The sequence below is a fragment of the Eschrichtius robustus genome, chromosome 20, assembly GCF_028021215.1.
Source record: "Eschrichtius robustus isolate mEscRob2 chromosome 20, mEscRob2.pri, whole genome shotgun sequence".
Lineage (NCBI taxonomy): Eukaryota > Metazoa > Chordata > Mammalia > Artiodactyla > Eschrichtiidae > Eschrichtius > Eschrichtius robustus.
Window position 1 is genome coordinate 22781164 of NC_090843.1, and position 21068 is coordinate 22802231.

At 46.4% G+C, this 21068-nt stretch overlaps 1 protein-coding gene across 1 annotated transcript in view; it reads right to left on the reverse strand.

Moving 5' to 3' along the window:
• The window catches only part of EFTUD2 (elongation factor Tu GTP binding domain containing 2), a 35171-nt gene that overhangs the window by 3132 nt on the left and 10971 nt on the right, over positions 1 to 21068 (reverse strand). Inside the window, exons 6-21 of the mRNA XM_068529582.1 lie at positions 20567 to 20632; positions 19754 to 19789; positions 18190 to 18280; positions 17169 to 17251; positions 14994 to 15160; positions 12440 to 12564; positions 9106 to 9169; positions 8629 to 8719; positions 6991 to 7126; positions 5653 to 5780; positions 4249 to 4442; positions 3189 to 3300; positions 2634 to 2774; positions 1879 to 1980; positions 827 to 909; positions 201 to 287 (exon numbers count right to left, since the gene is read on the reverse strand). Coding sequence (XP_068385683.1) covers positions 201 to 287; positions 827 to 909; positions 1879 to 1980; positions 2634 to 2774; positions 3189 to 3300; positions 4249 to 4442; positions 5653 to 5780; positions 6991 to 7126; positions 8629 to 8719; positions 9106 to 9169; positions 12440 to 12564; positions 14994 to 15160; positions 17169 to 17251; positions 18190 to 18280; positions 19754 to 19789; positions 20567 to 20632 — 1706 coding nt within the window. The remainder of the gene's footprint in view (positions 1 to 200; positions 288 to 826; positions 910 to 1878; positions 1981 to 2633; positions 2775 to 3188; positions 3301 to 4248; positions 4443 to 5652; positions 5781 to 6990; positions 7127 to 8628; positions 8720 to 9105; positions 9170 to 12439; positions 12565 to 14993; positions 15161 to 17168; positions 17252 to 18189; positions 18281 to 19753; positions 19790 to 20566; positions 20633 to 21068) is intronic.

Here is a 21068-nt window from a genome sequence, read left to right on the forward strand (position 1 = left end):
CATCAGACAGTTCTGTGATTGCCCGTTCCTGAGGCCACAGATCCTGCTTTTCTGGGTAACAGTCGCCTCAGCCTACCTACACTGTGCCAGGACCATAGCGAGAAGGGGGAGACAAAATCAATTCCTAGAGTGAGGGATGTGTCGTGCTAGAGACTCATCAGGTAAGCTGTTCGGCCCTGGAATCAGAGCCACGTTCTCACCTGTTCCATGTGATCTGGACCACCTCGTTCTCTATGTCCTCAGCGAGGCCCTTCTCAAGAGGCTCAGCAATCATGGTGATCTTGTTCCTAGTCAGAAAGCAAATGGGTAATGAGGAGGGTCAGCAGGCTGACCCTCTAGTCAGAAAGGAAATGGGTTCTGAGCAGGGTCAGAAGGGTTGTTCCTAAGAAAGGGTGACAAAGGAAAGAGCTAAGGCAGCGACATCAGTGAAAGCCACAGGAGCAGAGTAGAGCAAAAAGGGCTCATCTTCTTTCATTTGAATCTATCACTCTTTAAAAAGGTAAAATTTGGGGCATTGTTTTAAAAAGCTTTAAACAGTATTAGTTATTAAACAGTGGAACAGTAGAGTTGCTGCTAGGGAAAATTTTAAGATGGTCATATTATACAGAGAGAAAAAGTGGCAATTATGAAACCACTGGGAGTAACTAAGGCAAAGAATTCCACAGCATTGTGTCCAAAGGCATAATGAGAGGGCTGGGGTAAAACTCAAGTATCCTAAGCACCCTCATCCCAAGACTTAGGGGCCTCTATTTGTGATTAGGGTAGAGGTGGGGGCAGGGGAAAGCGACCCCTGTGAGTCCCAGGGTCACTATGACCCCCAGCTTACTTCTTATTGGGAGTTTCAGCAAAGCACTTGAGGGAGGATGTTTCCACGACCGTCTCACAAAACGTGACAACGGGGTCAGCCACCTGAGAAACAAAATAAACTGTTAGGCAAGGTCTAACTGTTGGGAGGACGACCTTCTGCCAAAGGGGATTCCAAGGTTCCCTTGATGCTACCTCTGCGAGAACCCCTGTCTTAATCAGCGTTAGCGACAAGTACCATAGCAGGCTCAGGCTAAAAGTCTGTACCTAAACTAAGAAGCCTGGAAAACTTAGTGTAGTGCACAATTTATGTTCCTGAGCCAAGAGTAAGTGGAGATCAGTTTAGGGCCTAAATTATAGTCTCCCAGGGTATCTTTCAATATCCATACAGCCGTCCCACTAGCATTCACTAAACACCGTGGGCCTGTCAGAGCTCTGCCTTGACACACTGACTGGCGAGCGCCCGTTCCATCCTCAACCCACGACCTCCGGGCAGCACAGCTCCGCCCAGAAGCCCCCACATGGCCTACTCGCGGAAAAACGCAGCGTCTTCTACAGCACCAGCCCTGGGCTAAGAGGGGCATTTGAGGGCACTCACTCCCACGACCACCACCCATGGCCCTGGAGAAGATGTGTGTGTCCACTGAGACCAAGGCTGTGCGACGGGCAGTTTAACTGAGGGGCTACATTAAGATCTCACCACGAGTCCAGAAGAGCCAGTCCCCACGCTCTCCTCGGAACCATCCACTCTGAGCCCTAATCGCCACAGATGGCTTAGCTGTGCAACCATTTTCTTAACAAAAGATCAAGAATAACTTTGGCTTGGGAGCCTTGGCTCTGAACGTTTGACACTGAGAATAACCCCCACCGCAGGAGGCAAACTGGATTTCCAACCCTTCCCACACAGGGAGCAACAGGTCACGCTTTTCCCACACAGATCTCCTTCCCTGGCGCACCCTTCTCCCCTTGGACCTTCCTGGGGACTCAAGGGTTTGGCTGCTTGTAAAATCAGCCTGGAGCTGTGAGCCAAGCTCCTGGCCAAGCAGGAGCCAAAGAAAGGAGCGGCTGCTTCACCTTGATGTCTATCTCCGAGTACATCTTCCGCAAATCGTGCATCACACAGTCCAGGTAGAGCTCCCCAGTACCCAGGATCACGTGCTCGCCAGATTCTTCCACCTGAAACACAACGACCCTGGTGGTCACAGCCTGGACTCTCTTGTGGCAGCAATAGCAGACAGAGACAGCATGAAGGCTAGAACCCAGGAGAAGGTGCCCAAGCCCACTATCAGAAAGGCCACTGGCCAGTGTTGGTTCCAGCCTCTTCAGGAAGGATCAGCGGGGAGCAGTGACCTATGAGTCAGTCCTCAAGACACCTGGACCGCTGAGCACAGTGCTACTGGGTGTGAGGTCACGGACTGAATTAACATCTTAGCCATTTAGGGAAAACCCTGCTCTGCCCGTGGATACAAGCTGACCCTGTAGCCCTGGCCAACTCCTCAGAAAGCTATGCTGGCAGGCTCAGAGTGACTCACTTTTCCCTGTGTGTTTTCTGGAAAATCAATTCAAAGTGTACTTTCCAGGAATCACCTTTCCTATCTAAAGATGCTTGTGTAAGACGCATACACACGTGCATACAGGCCCATACACACAAACAGGGGTCTTGTACTGCCTTCAAATGACAATTAACAGACAGGGACCAGTCCCTGACGTAGGCTGCCAGAAGCAGCAGATCAGAGCCACCCGGTGGACAGGAGGCAGCGCGCGACACAAGCAAAGACCCCTCAGCCTGGGCACACAGGGCTCGGCAGCGACCGCGGCCTCGGGCCTACCTTGGTGGTGAGGGACGGATAGCTCTTGTTGACCTTGCGGAGGCCGTCCAGCATCTTGGGCAGCTCAGAGGGGTTGACTGGCTCCACAGCAATCTTGATAACAGATGTGGTGTTGAACTTCAAGGGCCGGAAAATCTGAGCCTGAGACCCAAAATGCAGAGCAGTGAGGACAACTGGCCTGAGCAGGCACAGACAGTGCAGAGGTCAGGGAGAAGCTGATGACCTGCTGGGGAGCGGACTATCCCCCCCCCCACCTGGAGCCAGGGCGCTGCTCGGAGGCAAGCTGAAGGGCCATTTATTCCCACATACGTCGGCAGAACAAAAAGAGGAGGGAAAGAATAAAAGGATCCCTTCTAATTCCTAGCATTCAGTACAAGGAGAATCCAGCAGGGGCAGATCTAGAAGGCTGAGCCCATGCTGAGGCCTGGCAGCAGGAAGCAGCAGTGACTCCGGGTTCATCCCCTGCGCGTTCTGCTGCCTGTTGCTCACGTGTGCTGCGGCTCCTTGTGACCCTCTAACTTAAGCCAATCTAGTTGCCTCTTCCAAAACTCCTACCTCCTCGTTGCCTCGGGGTTCAGTTATGGTCGCGGTCTTCACAATTGGTTGATCGACACCTTCAATCAGAACCCAGTTGCCAGCAGGAACACGGTTCACTTCAATGTGGTACCTGGAGCAGCATCCAATAAGCAGCAATGGAACGTGGGCAGAGTATTCATTCCACAAAAGTTTACTGAGCACCTGCTCTGTGCCAGGCACCGAGCCAGGAGCAGGGTGAGCAAGACAGATACATTCTAGCAGGGGAGGGGTGCAACGAACAGTCAATCATATAGCCACACATATATGTGGTGACAAACTGCCGCATGCCATGGAAGAAAAATGCAAGGTATAACATGAGGACAAAACAGGCAAATCTAATTCCAGTTAGATGTTGGTAGTAAGCAAACCACTGCCCAAGGGCTAGAATGTAAGGAGATGCCAAAAGCACCACAGAAGATACTGCAACTCTCCCAGCTCTTTAATTTTCTTCTGCTTCTAGAGAATGGGGGTGAATTTGGAGGGAAAAGGGGCTGTTGGCAAGGTGCAGCAGCCACCCTAGGAACAGGTCAGCCTCGGTCCGGCTTTCTAGCTAAAACGCCAAACTGATGAACTGACGAGCAGCCCAGAGACCCAAGCGAAGTTTAATTCTGCAGACTGGGGTGCTACAAGGGATCCAGCAAAGTCTTTATCTTAGCCAAAAAATAGTCAGTGGAGTTCGGGAAATAATTTCTCTTGGGAAGAAACATAAAGGTTACGATTTAAAGAACACAGAAGAGGAAGAGAAGATTAAGATGAGTGAACATGGAAATCCTGCTACAAGAGTTTATACAAACCATTCAAAAGGCAAAGGCAGGGCTCTTGGCATTATCCCAACAGTAGCTGCCTTGTGACCCTAGCAACCTTGGATAGTAAGAACCAGAAGTCAACAGATCTGCTGAAGGAGTGGACTTCATCTTACCCCCATCACAGGGAGCCAGGCAGCTACTGTGTTTCCAAGGAGGACCACCCCTTTCAGCTCGCTGGGGCAGTTCCAGTGCAGAGGCCCAGGCATGCCCCTAGGGGCTCTGGTTGGCAGTACCTGGCCACGGAGATCCAAAGGCGGCCCACGGTGCATATCTGGGAGTCTTCCTCATCCTCCAGGGTGTAGTTCTCCCCCAGTACCTTCACAGGCTGCCCAGCGTGGATGGTGCCACTTAGCACTCGGCCAAAGGCATGAAACTGAACTCCATCATCTGTGCTGTACATCTTGGTAGTATGGCACATCAGGGGACCCTGGAGGTGGGGACAGAGTGTAGCCTCAACCACACAGACTCTCTGGGTAAGCACCACCGTCTCCACCTTCCTTGTTACCAATGACATGAGCTCCACGAGAAGGCAGCCCAGACCGAGAAGAAGATGTGGCAATCTCCTGGGAAAATTCCAACCAAGGCCCACCCCCTGCTTAGTTAATAGATGTCACAGGCATAGCAAAAAAAATCTTCCTTTTTCTTGGGGGGGGGATGAGGGCACTGGGAAAGAGAAGCAGGTTTAGGATGGTAGAATGGCACTTTTAACTTGCAAGATTATAAGACTAACTTGCCCCAAATTTCCTCCAAAGAAGTAACTCACAATTCTCGACTGGCTGTAACGTTTATGCCAAGAAACTAGATTGCCTAAGGAATGACGGGGACAGATTTTTTTTAAAGCCAGGACTGGGACTTTCCTGGCAGTCCAGTGGTTAAGACTCTGCACTTCCACTTCAGGGGGCACGGGTTCGATCCCTGGTCAGGGAACTAAGATCCCGCGTGCTGTGCGGCAATCAATCGATCAATCAAAAATTAAGGGGGCTTCCCTGGTGACGCACTGGTTGAGAATCTGCCTGCCAATGCAGGGGACACGGGTTCGCGCCCTGGTCCGGGAAGATCCCACATGCCGCGGAGCAACTAGGCCCGTGAGCCACAACTACTGAGCCTGCGCGTCTGGAGCCTGTGCGCCGCAACAAGAGAGGCCGTGACAGTGAGAGGCCCGCGCACCGCGATGAAGAGTGGCCCCCGCTCGCCGCAACTAGAGAAAGCCCTCGCATAGAAACGAAGACCCAACACAGCCAAAAATAAATAAATAAATTAATAATAATAATAAAAAATTAAAAGCCAGGACTGACAAGATTAGTTATCATTCGTTGAATCTTTACTACCTGTCAGGCACCATGCTAAACACAACCGTGACACTTGCTTAATCTTACTTACTTCTCATAACTACCACATACAAATTATTATCATCACTTTATAGACCAAGACCCTTAGACTCAGAAAGCCTAAACCATGTTCTCAAGATCACACCAGCGGTAGTGGTAACGTCGGGCTTTGAATTCAGGTCATTCTGACTACGCCCATTGGGGCCATGTAAGGACGGAAAAGAAGGCATTACTCCTGTGACTGGAAAACAGTATTCCCCATACAGTAGGGGACGGAAATCAGAGAACCGGGGGGCCACGTTCCCTTACATCAGGGTCACAGTCGCTCATGGCCTCGCCGAGGTCGGAATCCACACCTCCGGTGTAGGTGTGCTCGATCTTGGGCTTGGCGCCCGCCTTTGGAGAGGGGATATGCTGCACACACATGTCCACAAAGCCTGCGGAGGGAGAAGAGAAAGCCACTACTATACGCTCTCATGGGGGAAGGGAGTGGGGAGCTCTGATCCACTCATGATGGCCAGAAAACTAACAGTGAGGGGACTGCTTTTCAGCTCGAAAAGCTATGGTCCTATGATTCTAGGCAGAAGTGATACCCTGTTGCCTGGGCATATGCTGCTAAAAGATTTGGAATCACACTGATGCCAGGGAAGAGCAAGAAGCAGGTCTAAGTGGTTCCTTGGAACTCAGCTGACAAAAACTTTAATGTATCTATATCAGTCCATGACCTTTTACTGAATATAAGCACTTACTGAGCACTTACACAAAACTAAATAAGTACCCCATCTCTTCTTTCTAGATCTACTTAGAACCATCTCCGAATTGACTCTTCCCTTTGGGAAACACTTCATACGTTTCTGTTCAATAAGTTATTCTGTTTTTCTAACAGCCAATAAGCCATACAAGAGAGAGCCTCCATTGGCACCTTGGGGTGCCTAGCATGTCTGCTTTTAGTTGGGATCTCCTACGTCAGATTGATGACCAGCCCAGAATGAACCATTAAAATTATTCGCTTTAGGGATTCAGATACCTAATTCCTATCAGACTTGGAATCAAGAGATTGCTGAGAGGGCCCTCAGCCATCACATTTTCCACCTCCCTTATTTTACAGATGAGAGATTAGAGTGACAGAAGGATTGAGTGGCTGGCCCGGGATCACCCCATGGGACAGGGCCAGAGGAGGATTAAGACTCAGGTCTTTTCCCAGCCAGTCTGGGGCTTGTTTTACTATAGCACCTGCCTTCTGCGTGACTAAAATACGAGAAAGAGGAGCTTGGGGGAAAGAGAGATTGGAGTCTATGACCCATCTCCCAAGTCCCAGCCTGGGGCTTTTCCCACTATTTTACCACGCCCACGAGTCCACCTTCCTGACTGCCCTCTGGCAAAAACACCAGAACCTCAGAATCTGCTTCCCCATCCCCTTTACTTGCATGCTCCTCCTCGTAGGGAAATTTAATTGCTTTTGTTTTCCCAAGATAGAATTCTTGGTACCATCTTCTAAGCAAAGCAGCTAGGAAAAAACCCAGGTGCCCTGCATCCTGACCTGCAGTTTACTTAAAAGAGCCTCAGATCTCCAAACACCACTGTGGGGTAAGGGAAAGGTCCCCATGATACATGCGGAGGAAATGGTGATGACGATGAGCTCCTTACCTGTGAACTCCCCAAAGAATTTTTTGCAGACCAGCCTGAGCAGGGGGCGGATGTTCAGCTTCAGCTCCTCCTTGGTCAGGTGGATGCCAAGCTCATCCAGGGTCCTCGGGAGGCTGGTGTCCACATCACCCACGACCTGTGACAGTAACAGACACCATGTCAGCTCGAATCATAGCCCCAGTGTGGTGGTACAGAGGACAAGGGGGGCCAAAGGGCAATAGGAAGGGTCACTGCACTGGGTTCTCTTCCACAGGGAGAGCTCTTGGCAAGGATATCAATTTGGTTTCAGGGAAATCTTTGGTACTTACACTTCAAACCAACAGTGGGTGTAGCAAGCTCAGTTAAATGCCCACACCAGCCAATAAACCTGGCCCTCTCAGACGGACTGCTGTCAGTGCTGCCCCCTGGTGTTCGAAAAGCAGCATCTCATCTCACTCAGGAAATCCCTTACCCTTCCTTCCCTATTTAGAGACTTCTCAGATTTAGAGGATCACTGCACTGGAAGGAACCAAAAAAGGTCACCTAGCAGTCCATCGGCTGTCAGGATGGGGCCAAGCTAAATCATCCTCAGCAGACTCAAGGTCTCTACAGAGACGGACTCTATAAATTTCTTCTTTAATCCTTAGTCTCACACAAGATACGAAGTATTTTCCAGCACTAATAAATTTTAATCGTGGTACTTTGTTTTGTTGCTATGTTTTACTATTTTGTCAGTTGGAATGGCCACACACATTTTGTGTATGTGTGTGTGTTCACTGTGCACAGTGCTTATTAAACACTTGCATAAACACATAACACTCATAAAGTATAACTGTCTTGGGAGAAAGGTATGTATGAAAATTCCTGTACAACATTATTACCCTTTTAGGTAGCACAGATTCATACAAATGCAATGTTATATTCTTTTCTTTGGAGCATCCCACATGTTTGTTTGTTTTATTTATTTATTTATTTATTTATTTATTTACTTACTTACTTACTTATTATTTTCATTGGCGGATAGTTGCTTGGAGCATCCTACATGTTTAACTACATCATTACCACTGTCTGATGCATCCTTTTCAATCTGACAAACATCACATACATACGTGCCCAGAATAGTCATTAAAATCAAGCTCATATAGCCATTCATTTAATGGCTGCAAAATACTTCATTTTATGGGGTGTACCGTAATTCATTTAATCAGATTCTCACCGATGAACACGTATTTCCAGTTTTTTCCCCTTTTCCTGCTGGTATAAATAACGCTATAACATATATATATATATTTTAAATATATTTTCATATGTGTATAAAAGTAAAAACTAGAGAACGTTCATGTGAAACAATTATATCGAAGTTAAATCCCCATAACTGAAACTATTACTTCTCAAGTGTCACATTCTTTCGAATAGTCAAAATCTTTGTACGTTTCTCCAGGCTGTGCCTTTTCTTTTCTATCTTCCCCCTTTACTCCGATCTCAACAGCACTTAGAAGACTGTAGTGTTCTAGATCCAGAAGACTGGTGACCAACCTTCCTCATACTGAGTAATACAAAACTGATCAGGTTCAGGGGCAGGGGGAAGACCAAGTTCACCAGCTCTTCCACCCTGTGCTTAGAAGGGCAGATCTGAGCCAGGTGGCCTGACACACTCACCTGAGCGAGGATCTTATAGAGGGGCTCCAAGATAAACTCCACGAAGCTCCTCTGGGAGCTGCTGGTTGGGGCCTTTTTGGTGAACTTTCGCCTGAAGAGATCAAGAGTTATGGGAGACCCAGGAGGGAGATGGCAGTGTCACCAACCCCAAGGGTGGATTTCCTAACTTCTGAATCTGGGCAAGGCCAAGCCGAGGGGAAGGAATGTGTGTGATCATAACATCTCCAAACACTGACTCCTGAGACGGCATAGGTTATGACCCTCATGCATGCCTGGGCTGAGCTATGGAGACTTCAAGGGAAATGGCCTCTCACCGTGTTAGAGCTCATGAAGCCAGCTCACTTAGAGGAGGAAAGATGGTAGTTCACGTCTAATAAAAAAGTAGGTTTTAATCTTAGGAACTCTTTCTCTGTCTGTCCGCACTTACTGGGAAAATGGATCACGCCTCTAGAGAGTCACTTCCTGCACTCTACTTACGTCTTGGGGTTGAAGTAGATGTCACCCCAGAGTCTTTTAGCAAATTCCTGGTAGTTAATGTCACCTATAAGAAAAGCCATACAATTATAGTCTACCTAGCAAAGTACTATTCGAAATTGTTTCATGTGCCACAAGTGGTTTCTAGCTGAGGAATTCTTGCACCTTCCTCTCCAAGGTCCAGACATTTGCTTCTACCCAGGCAGGCAGACAAGGATACTGAGGCACAAGGGACACTACTGGCCCAAAGTCAACAAGGCGATGCTGAAGCCAAAATGAGCACTCAGGTAGCTCCATCTCCAGGAAGCCTATGACTGAGCTATGGACAAGGGTACAGTTTATATCCTTTCCTTTGATGCAACAGGCTCAACTGCCTACATGCTATCCTCTGTGTGCACCTATTACTGCCCCTTCCTGCAGTGGATCTTAGTAGTTCCTTCATTCCTTCCTGACCCACAGAAGCTCTACTCCGCTGCCAGTGTGGGCAACCTCCCAGCTGCAGCACCACGCTGAGGCTCCGACTAGCCGTCAACCTCTAGAAGGCACACACCCAGCCCTCTGGAGAGAAAACACCAAAGCTAACCGTTGTGTCATCTTTTACCAATTGATATTTTTAGTTTGACTGCAACTGCTGATCCTCATCAGACTGAAGCCAGCAATTGTGGCTTTTAAAATTCAAGATCTTCTGAGTCCAGAGCTCGTCTAACATTCAGTTAGATCCCTGATATCACCAGCTATCTCGTGGATGTTTCTAACCCAGATGTCAGACTGCTATCTCTTTCTTGAGAAGGCATAGAGGAAATTCATCACCTTTTCCCTAAAGCCACATTCCCTCAGACTTTTCGCTCCCTTTCAGTGAGGCCATCATTGGCACTTCAACCAAGCTCAAAATCTCTTTGTTGCCCACTTGGTTAGTTACCACATTTCCCCTTCTTTCCCACGTTATTAGTTACTTTAACCCTCTCTCCTCTGTGAACCGCTGTTTCTTTTACACACCTCTATTACTGCACTTAACATACACTGTGTTATAATCACTGGACTGAGCTGCCCAAGCACTCACAAGAACCAGGCCTAGTGCGTAACAGACGTTTAATACATGCTTACTCAAAGAATGAGTGAACACCTCTCCAATCCCCCTGCCCCCTTTCAATCTCAAAGATAACATCAAGCCAATAATCACAATCCTGTATCTGTATATTGGCGAAAATGTCTAAATAAGTGTCCCTTCCCTCATCATTTCCTCTCTCTGGCCTATCTTCCATCAGCTTTGCACATATCATCCCACTCCAATCTTTATTAGCTCCTAACTGCCTACAGGATAAAGCCTAAATTCCTTAACCTCGCATTCCAATCCTCCCCAATGTGGTCCCAACCCAGCCTCCCAGTAGTTTTACTTCAACTCTTCTCCGTGATGGAACAGTCCACTATTCCTGAACAGCCGCCCGTGGGCCAACACCACCTGCCTCTGTGCCTCCTCTCCCAGCCCAGCGAGTCTGGACCTCCTGGCTCCCAACTCTCCACCGTCAAAGCCCCATCTCCTTCAGGCAGCCTCCCCTAGGCCTTTGGAGCCGAATTCCCTCAGCCCCACCTGCCTACGGCAGCCCCCAGGCACTAAGCCTACACCACCTTACACTGTCATTCATCACTGTGGGATTCTGTCTACCCACTGGATGAAGTTCCCAGGAGTCAGAGATTATTCATCATGCCTTGTGTTCCTAGTAAGAAGACATGGTATCAATTTTGGCAGGATGATGTGATTAAAAAAGCACCAAAGTGGATTCTAGTTCCAACCCCATCAATAAGGTCTGTGTCCCTGGGCACAGTTTTCCCACATGTAAAACGATGGGGAAGGACGCAGTGATCTCTGATTCCTTCCAGTGCTGACTTTCCAGAAGTCCATACGTGGCTTTTCATAATGATGCTGGGGCTCACAGCTGGCTTCTTCGGAAACTAACAGTGGGTTCGAAGGGTGACTAATAATCTCTCCTGAGGCTCAGAGCCATTTTCAGTCAGAAACTGAACCGTCAATACATTATAATTACAGAAACAATCTTGGATTTTGCTTCATATGTTGATACAAACAACATTCAGAAACATAACCTGGAACCTTGTTCAGGTGAATTTCATTTACTGTCTGTCCATCTATACATTTTTTAAAAAAGAGCCATTTGGAAACAACCAAAATATATGTCTAATGATGAGAAAGCGAATAAGTTATAGTACATCTATACAGCGGACCAATAGGCAGTTACGTAAAATCATTTTTATCAATAAATTTTAATAGGCAAATTATTGTGATCTAATGCTAAGTGAATACTTATCTTATGCTATTATACTATATGTATATATATAAAATACGATCTCTTTTATGTAAAACACTGAACTGAGAAAGAAGGAACTACATCAGAATGTTTGCAGTAGTATGGTAATGAGGTTATGGGTGAATTTTGTTTCCTTCACATTTTACTGTATTTTCCACTCTTCTAAATAAGGATGCAGTAAATATGTACATATTTTAAAAAAGACCAAGTTTTAATTGGTCCATTATTTTCACCAGAGCAAACGTTTCCACGTTTGAGAGTGAGGCAGGACCAGTGACTAAAGAACACTGGTGCCCCAGTGCCAGCGCTGACCAGCTGTGAGGCCTCTCACTGAGCCTGTCTCCTCAGCTCCAAAAATGGGGGTGACAAAGACCTCTGTGCGGAAGTACAGTATTTGACACACAGGCTACACACTGACACCCAGGACATGGTTCCTACTAGATCTGAGGGAACTGGGGAGGCACAGAGGTGGAGCGCACGGGAACCTCTTGAGAGCTGGGGAGCTGGTCCCAGGGTTCTGGTGTTGCGGCTCCAGGGGCCTATAAAATCATTCCGCTGGACGTCCCAGTGGGCTGCGAATCCAACTCGAGTTCTCAAGTGGGCCTACAAAACTTCTATGTGCCTGGATATAGTTGGAAAGACAACTAGAAGCACGACCGGTGAGAGAGATTCCATCTCTGTTCTAGAAAGAGGCCTGAATGGCTTTGGAGCCATGGATAATTCCTTCTTGACAAAATCTGTTTCACTCTAGGAGAGATTCTTATTCCTAACTTGAGCTCCCTCTTCACCCATTTCTTCCCAGGCACCTTTATCCCTCTATTTATTGTTTGGAAAGCAGTTAGCCCGAGGAAAGAGCCTAGGTGCCAAAAAGAGCCCCAGATGTGAAGACAACACTTGATAAAATGCCTCCCTCTGACGGGGGACTCTGGCATGAAGCCCATTTCTAGACCATTCAGCAGGAAAGGCACACATGACTCTGGGGAAGCTGGAGAGACAGACTGCCAGCCAGAGCTTACCAAAGGTGTCAGCATAGATCTTGGCAAAGGATCCCAATGTGAAGCAGATGCTGTACTGGGAGCTGGAGAAGCAGACGTTGCCCAGGAGCGGGGAAAGGATTAGGTTCTCGTCAGTGGAATACATGCTGAAACAGAGACAGCCGTGAGTGCAGAGCCAGGCTGGGCAGCAATGCCGGCGCGATGCCAAGGGTGAAGGGCACAGGGACTCAATATCACAGCTTCTTTCCAGCCCTCACCCTCAGAACGGGCTTGCGTTATACACTCAGCTTTGCCAACAGCCTGGTCCAAGAAAGTGACATGATGGAGCTGTACCCTAACCCCCAGTAACAAAGTGATTTCCCAGAGCTGGAAACATTCTGCGTGATCTTGAAGAAGTTAACTGCGCCAGACAAGGGGAAACTTGGAGGACAGAGACAAAGACCTTGGAACACAGGAAACTAATCTAATGTGATAAGATTAGAGAAATCCAACATTTTAGAGAAATCTCAATTTCACAAAGAGAAACACCAGTGTAAGTAAATGAATGAATGAATGAATGAATGAATGAAAAAAAAGCAACTTTGCCCCCTGCTCTCACTGCCCTACTCTTCATTGCCTTGTTTGGCTTTGCTTTTACAAATTCATGTTAAAACGTTCAGTCTTAAAAGCCATGCAGAAGCCACAGCACCCCAAGTTCACTAGCATTTATAAGAAAACCAGCTGTACACAGGGATCAAATCCACAACCCTAGCCTTTCTGACACCCTGCTTTACGCAATTTCTTTTCTTTTTAAAAAATATTTGGCTGCGCCAGGTCTTAGTTGCAGCGTGCAGAATCTTTTTAGCTGCGGCATGCGAACTCTTAGTGGCGGCATGTGGGATCTAGTTCCCCGACCAGGGATCAAATCTAGGCCCCCCGCGTTGGGAGCGCAGAGTCTTAGCCACTGGACCACCAGGGAAGTCCCTGGAATTTCTTAATTTAGAAATAAAAGTATTGGCTTATAAAGAGTAGTCCCCTACCATACTCCCAAGTTACGGTCCCCAGAGGCAATTGCTTTCAACTCTTTTAAAGGTGCTACTAGAGCATTCACCTCCATAGTTCTAAATAATATGTTCATGTTGCTATTTCTTTTTATTTCTTTCTTTTTTTTTTTTTGGCTGCATTGGGTCTTCATTGCTGTGCACGGGCTTTCTCTAGTTGTGGCGAGCGTGGGCTGCTCTTCGTTGTGGAGTACAGGCTCTATCTAGGGGGCAGGCTTCAGTAATTGTGGCACATGGGCTTAGTAGTTGTGGCTTGCGGGCTCTAGACCCCAGGCTCAGTAGTTGTGGCGCACCGGCTTAGTTGCTCCGCGGCATGTGGGATCTTCCCGGACCAGGGCTGGAACCCGTGTCCCCTGCATTGGCAGGCGGATTCTTAACCACTGCGCCACCAGGGAAGCCCCATGTTGCTATTTCTTGTTTGGTGGTTGAGATGTGACTTTTTGACTTCCTATTCTGGTACATAAGGATTTAGCCCTGTCCAAGCCGTCCCCCCTTTAGAGAAGTTTATCATTTCATCTTTTGGACTCCGGCCATTATATGGGCTCCAGTCATTCTCAGCCCTTCCAGTAACAGGGAGAAGATACCCCTGTTGAGAACCAGTGTTACAAACTGGGGGATGGCGGGGCGGGGTGTCTGAAGGTTAACCTGTCCCCGCCACGAGAGTACCGTCCCTGACCCTCAGCTGGAGAGGAGCTCTCTCAGGAGGGCAGCCTCCTCCCAGGCCCTGCAACGGGCCTCAAAAAGTCATCCAGTACATCCTTCAGCCTACAGATAAAACTGTCTTTAAGAATATATTCAGGGAGTTCCCTGGCGGTTCAGTGGTTAGGACTCCACGCTTCCACTGCTGGGGGCCCAGACTGGATCCCTGGTCGGGGAACTAAGATCCCACAATCTGTGCGGTGTGGCCAAAAAAACCTAATTTAAGCCGTTCTTCAAAGCCACCTTGGTACTGTATTCTAAGGTCTCCCAACCATCACTCATAAACCCCAAATCCATCTTTTTGAAAAGCAGCTTCAACAAGAAATAAAAGCCAACAAACAGTTCCTTCTCTTACTGAGTCTGTGCTAGTAAGATAATAGCAGCTAACATTACTCACCCATCAGCTACTGTCTGCTGAGCACTGTGCTAAGTGTGTTACATTGGCTGTCTTTAATTCCTTGTAACATCTCATTGGGCAAATATTACTACTCCCTTCTTACGGAAGCAGAAACTGAGGCTCTATGAGCTTAAGGACTCTGCCCAACTTTACATGGTTGGTTCAGTGAAGACGAGACTGATTCTAGAGCTCAGGGTACTGACTGCAGTACTAAATTGAGGATGCGTGGCAAGCTGCACATCTGGTTAAGGAGCAGAGTTAATGAGGCCAAGGCGGCGGAGTCAATCCCTGCAGAGCCACAGAATGCGCCTCTAGCTGTGTCCAACAAGCTCGTCAATGCATGCCAAGGAATCAGAGTTGCCCCCAGAGGTGTTCAAGGTTAAGATTTATAAAAACCAGAGTGCCGAGGACAGGAGGTCCACTCCCAGGGTTCCTCTACCTTATTAATCCGTTGACCTCATCTACAATGTGACGCAGCTTGTAATAAGCATCAGTGGGGGGCAGCTTCAGCTCCAGGATCAGCCGGTCAATCTTGTTGATGCACACGGTGACTGCCAGCCTCTCCTGCACGGCGTGCTTGATCAGCCGCTCTGTGTTCAGCATCACCTGAGAGACACAAAGCTCAGAAGGTGGTGATGAGAGCAAAGAGGGCAGAACAGTCCAGAGCAGAGCCAAAGAAGGTACTACTTAAAAATATGAAGAATGTGGAAAAGAGGAAATAGATTGTTGGGGGGAAGCAGAGGGTATCTTGCCCAATGGCAGATTCAGGAATTTTAAGAGGTGACCTTGCAGGATTGAGAAATGAATAAATACACTGATGATGTTGGGAGCCAGGTTTCTCAGTGCCAGAGAAGGAACCAAGGAAGGCTTGGGAAGAAGCTGTGGTGCTGAAATAGAATTGTGGGTATTAGGATAAATTGATTTTTTTCTTCTCTTCTACTGTGTTAATGGTTTTTAATTTGTATGTGTAGAAACAGTTACAGATACCTTTGGGTGTATATTATCTGTGTTCAGTGAAAAGTCCTAGAAGCAATGTGTCCCAGCAGCAATGAACATACTCTGATCTTTGTTTCTAAGTATCCGTCCTCACTATAAGGAGCCAAAGCTCCATGGAGAAATGGCTGATTCCAGGATTGGGGCAGGGAAAGTACAAGATGACTCTAGGACATCTTTTTGTGCCTAAAAAAAGACGGGGCATGTCAAAAGGATAAAGGAGCCAGCCTGAAGGAGTTCTCACTAGCCAAATCTGGGATAACTAGAATATTAAAAGATATAAAGATACTAGTGGATTATAACCCACTGAGTAAAATAAAAATCCGTGTATCCATACGGATAATAAATAAGCAAATGGAGAAGGGAAATCTCTTCCTTACAACAGAATTCCAACCAATAAATACAGAAGAAATAATAAGAGTTAGAAAATCACCATTTGCAACTATTATATCAATAAGCTAGGAATGACCAATGGATGATAAAACTGGTAAAGTTTGATAAGGAATAACATGTATACGTAGACTCAAGGTATCACCCCACAAATCAGTTATTACAAGGGGGAAAACAGTAACTTTACATTGGAGAAGCCTGGCACACCCACCTTAACCAAGTGATCAAAGTTCACATCACCAATAATGGGATAAGGTTACATCATGGGCCTTCTGATGTGATGGACTAATAAGAACACAACTGTGCTGATATAGTATTCCTGCCCCAAATAACCTGAACCTAATCATGAGGAGACATTAGACAAACCCTGATTGAGAGACAGTCTACAAAATAAATGGCCTATACACTTCAAAAATGCTAACGTCATAAAAGACCAAGAAAGGTAAAAGAAGAATTCCAATTAAAAGAGACATGAAAATTAAATGTTATGCATCATCCTGGATAAGGAAAAAAAATTCTATAAAGGACATTAATGGGACAATTAGTGAGACTGACTAAGGTCTACAGAAAAAGATCTGTACAACAATATTGTATCAACGTTGAATTCCCAGATTCTGGTAAGTGTATTATGATTATGTAAGTGAATGTCCTTATCCTTAGGAAATACATTCTGAAATATTTTATTTTCAAATGGTTCAAGGGGAAAACACATATGTGTGAGTGCATATGTACATGTACAGAGACAGAATTACAAATGAGGGTGTTCTCTGTACTACTGCAACTTTTCAGTAAGTTTGAAATTACTCCAAGATGAAGTCAATTTTTAAAAAGGTAACCCTGGCTCCCTCTGCTGGCTATCTCACCGATAACAACATGAATGAGGTTAGCCAAATCACCTAATCTTTGGGCCTTTTAACTCCAATCTCTCTTTACCTTAGGCAAATCCATTAACATTTAAAACTCTCCTCCCTCCCTTTTATTTACCTTTGTCATTTTTGTGTTTCTGAATGACAATGGGTCCTATCATTTTGAGCTTCACTGGGCAGGGAGTGAGGGACTCACTGAGAACTAATTTTGACTTTCATTTGCTGCCCTAATTTTAGAGCAAAGGTGAGGCTTAATCCCACAGACTCTCACGTTCTCTAATTCCCAGCTCACTCAGAGCTCTGGGCATCGTGTGCGGCAAACATGACAGGGAGGAGGGGTCCTAAGAGAACTGACGCAGACTTACGCCCTCAGCAGCATCGATGAAAAGGACCACTCCATCTGAGATGCGCAAGCCAGCTGTGACCTCGTCAGAAAAATTCACGTGTCCTGAAAAGCAAATACCAAGTAAGTCGCCACTTGTGTGGTGGCAGGATGAGGCACAATTAACTTGTACGTGGTCTGTGGGGCACTGCAAAGCATGTGAACCCACAAATACCCCCTTTCCTTCTCCCCACAGCTCCCTGCAGTGTGCGAAGTTCCACGTTAGAGCCACATCCTTGGATTATGCTTTTATACAGGAGGCCCCCAAACATAAAGAAAGCATTTTATCAAGGAGGGCACAACACATTCAACTCGCAGACTAAACCAGTCTAATCAGCAGTGAACAGAGTTCTGCGGGACAGAAGACAATTTGGAAGCAGGAAAGAGGGCAAAGGAGGGCCTGGAGCACGGGAGCTGGTTCCTGGCAAGGTGGTGCTGGTGGGTGCGGGTAGGGGTCAGGGGCTGAGAGGTACGAGGGCATCGGGCATCTGATGGGGCAAAGAAGGCCAATCTGTCAAAACCCAAATTTTCCTATTTAACAAAAGGGAACCCTGAGCTGGTCCTTCCCAAAGAGAAAGTCAGCCACAGGGTGAGGTATGCTGCTTCTATGGTAACCTGCATGTCCCCCAGCCATCGGTGTGTGCCCCCATAGTCTCCTTCAAAAGACTGAGACTGCCTGAGGCCGGGACCATGTCTGACTCAGCTTTGTTGCCCCAATGTCTAGCATGGGCTGACACAGGCTGAAATGAATAAGTGAATAAGATTCCCCCAAATTTAAATCTTCTAGAGCAGAGTCAAGAGAGGAACAAAATAGAAGGCCTGGAGCACACTGCTGGCTAATTAACTAGTTAGAAGCAAAGGAGACAGTTAAAAAAAGAAAATTATCTCAATGAAGGCAAGGGAATGTAAAAACAAAGACATAATGCTCTGCTCTGTTCTGGAAGCAAAAGAAACAAACAGGACAGGCCAGGGTTCTGATGGTAAAAAGTCAAGGAATGTCCTACCTGGAGTGTCCATGATATTGAAGAGGTAGGATTTTCCTTTGGTATCTGGCAAGACTACTGTCACAGGAGTACTCTTGATGCCAACACCCCTCTGAAAGCCGCAGAGAGAAAGAGGGCGAGAGTGATCAAGGCTTCTTCCTATTCAGGAGGGATTCACCCTGCTCTTGGATCTTTCCAGTTGCTAGTAAATTACACTGATGTCTCTCCTTGTAGTGGGTGTGATTTTTATCTAGGTCTCTAACCAGAATGACCTTAAAGATGAACAATCTTGATGTTAAAAAGCACTGGGGGGCTTCTCTGGTGGCTCAGTGGTTGAGAATCCGCCTGCCAATGCAGGGCACACGGGTTCGAGCCCTGGTCTGGGAAGATCCCACATGCCACGGAGCAACTAGGCCCGTGAGCCACAATTACTGAGCCTGCGCGTCTGGAGCCTGTGCTCCGCAACAAGAGAGGCCGCGACAGTGAAAGGCCCGCGCACTGCGATGAAGAGTGGCCCCCGCTTGCCACAACTAGAGAAAGCCCTCACACAGAAACGAAGACCCACACAGCCAAAAATAAATAAATAAATAAACAAAGTAAACAATGCGTTTGGAAAAAAAAAAAAAAAAGCACTGGGGCGGGGCGGCGGGGGGAGTTGGTTCAAATACAAAAAAGTAAAAATAAAAAAATGAACAAGCTAGCAAAGCAGTATTAAACCTTAATAGAGAATCCAGAGTCCTAAAATCTTATCCTCCTCACACACTGTAAACAAAAATAATTAAGCACAGTACGAGTAAAAAGAAACAATCTGCGGCATTTTAGGTTTTCTTAAAAATATATTATAAAAGCTGTAACAGAAAATAAGTATTAAAACAACTCCAGTCAAACAAATATATAAATATATATATAAAAAAACAATAGCTAGTATCTGTTGAGTGCTTAACATATGCCAGCACCGTTCAAGGTTCCTTTGGTTAATCACAGTACTTACACTCTTGTGCTTTCCATGTGGTCATTTATGAGAGACAGAAATAAAGAAGAGGGGGAAACAGAAGGGATTAGAGGGGAGAGACAAAGATCCAGATGGAAAGAAAGACCAACCAGTAGGAATGGGAAAGACAGAGATGTATGCTCACTCTTTTATACAGAAAGAGAAGCACAAAGACAGACGAACCCATTCTCCAGGAGAAGCTATCCCCAGAAAGATCAACATATGGATGGAGTCATCTTACAGATTTTAAGGATGATGTCATTTTATAAATCATGTTTAGCTTCTGCAGAACTTACAGCATAAATGTACACATCACCTCTTAGCATTTGCCCTACTAGGCTAAATTAAATCCAGCCAAAGATAGGAGGGTCTCCCCTTTTACCCTACAGTTTGCCTACCCAGCTCTCTTTCAAGTTATAGATCATAGGATGACCGAGAGAAGCAGGGAGATAAAGAGATGAGGGGTGGGAGTGAGGGTGGGGAGGTGTGTGGTATGGACCAAAATGTTACCGTAAAGCTCTTCAACATTCCCTACAAAACTACTACTGCTGGGCCTGCTGTGGACAACAATCAGACTTCCAAAGGCACACCTACCTCTTGCTCTGTGAAGAGGATGTCAGTGTAGCACAGCTTTAAAAAAAAAAAAAAAAAAAAGGAACTGTAGTTACCTCCTGAATTCAGACTCCTCTCCCACACAAACCATCAATTACTTTCCCTCACCACCTCCCAGCTCAAGGGTCTCTGCCTCAGGAGGAGAATAGATGGAAGACAACAGGGTACCCCCTACAGAAATGTCAGACAATGAGACCAGCACCCTCCCAGATGGAAAATGCTCCTGGGTGTGTGGTTGGTTGGGGAGTAGGGGAAGTCACTAAAGACCAGGTATGACTGAAGAGCTAAATTATATCAAATGCACTGAATTTTTCACAGTGGTACATGGAGACACATCCGGCCTTCATGGGACCCTGAACGTCAAAACAGTCAATCTGGCCAAGACTGAACATTTATTGCACTGAGACTTGCAGCCCCACTTGGCCTCATTCACAGGCATTTAAATTTATCATGAAAACAACAAGGTCCAATTGTATTATATTTATAGAGAAGCTATTAATACTATGACAGGAAAGAATAGGTTATCGAAGTCAGCATGTATCAGAACAGAGGAGGGATCCCAAGCGCAGAACAGATCAACCAAAAATACTGCACGCTAATATTCTCTGTTTCTGAGAAAGTTGAAATTATTTTCTTAAGGCCTATTAATAGAAATTACAATTATAAAGCAGCACATTATATGCATCATTATTTACAGTGAGAGTGGGAAGGTGGAAGAGAGGGAAAGGAGAGAGACACCCACCCCTGTATATTCTGAATGGTTCATCCTAAACCTTCAACAGAATTTCTACTCACATCTTGGTCGTAGCGCTTTCTGATTTCCGGGTGAGTCTGCTCTATTAAACAATCTACAAAACATGTCTGAAAGGGAAGAGAAAGTTAGGTTCTGCCAACCACAGAGAAAAATCTACTCTACCCTTCTCCCAGTTCCCACTACACCACATAATTTAGGGATAAAGAGAGGAAGAAGAGAGCAGGGAGGATTATGGGCCAGCAAAGAATTAACAATGAAGCCACAGGATTATTTTCAAATGAAAGATGAAATCTTTCTTAGACAAGCATCCCCCAGGAAATGAAAACTTATAAAATCAGAGCAAGGCTCAATTTCCCCTCTTCTGTCCAGATGTAGACACAAGGCTCAGGCATGCAAGTGGCTTAGCTTTCCATCTGCTGCTCAGGAAAAGCTAGAATTTCACAGCTCAGTTTCACAATAGGCATGGAGGCCCCCCAGAGTGAGGAGGTCCAGCCTTATGGCCTCAGACCCCAACGTGTGACTCTGAGGGCTGAAAAAATGAGC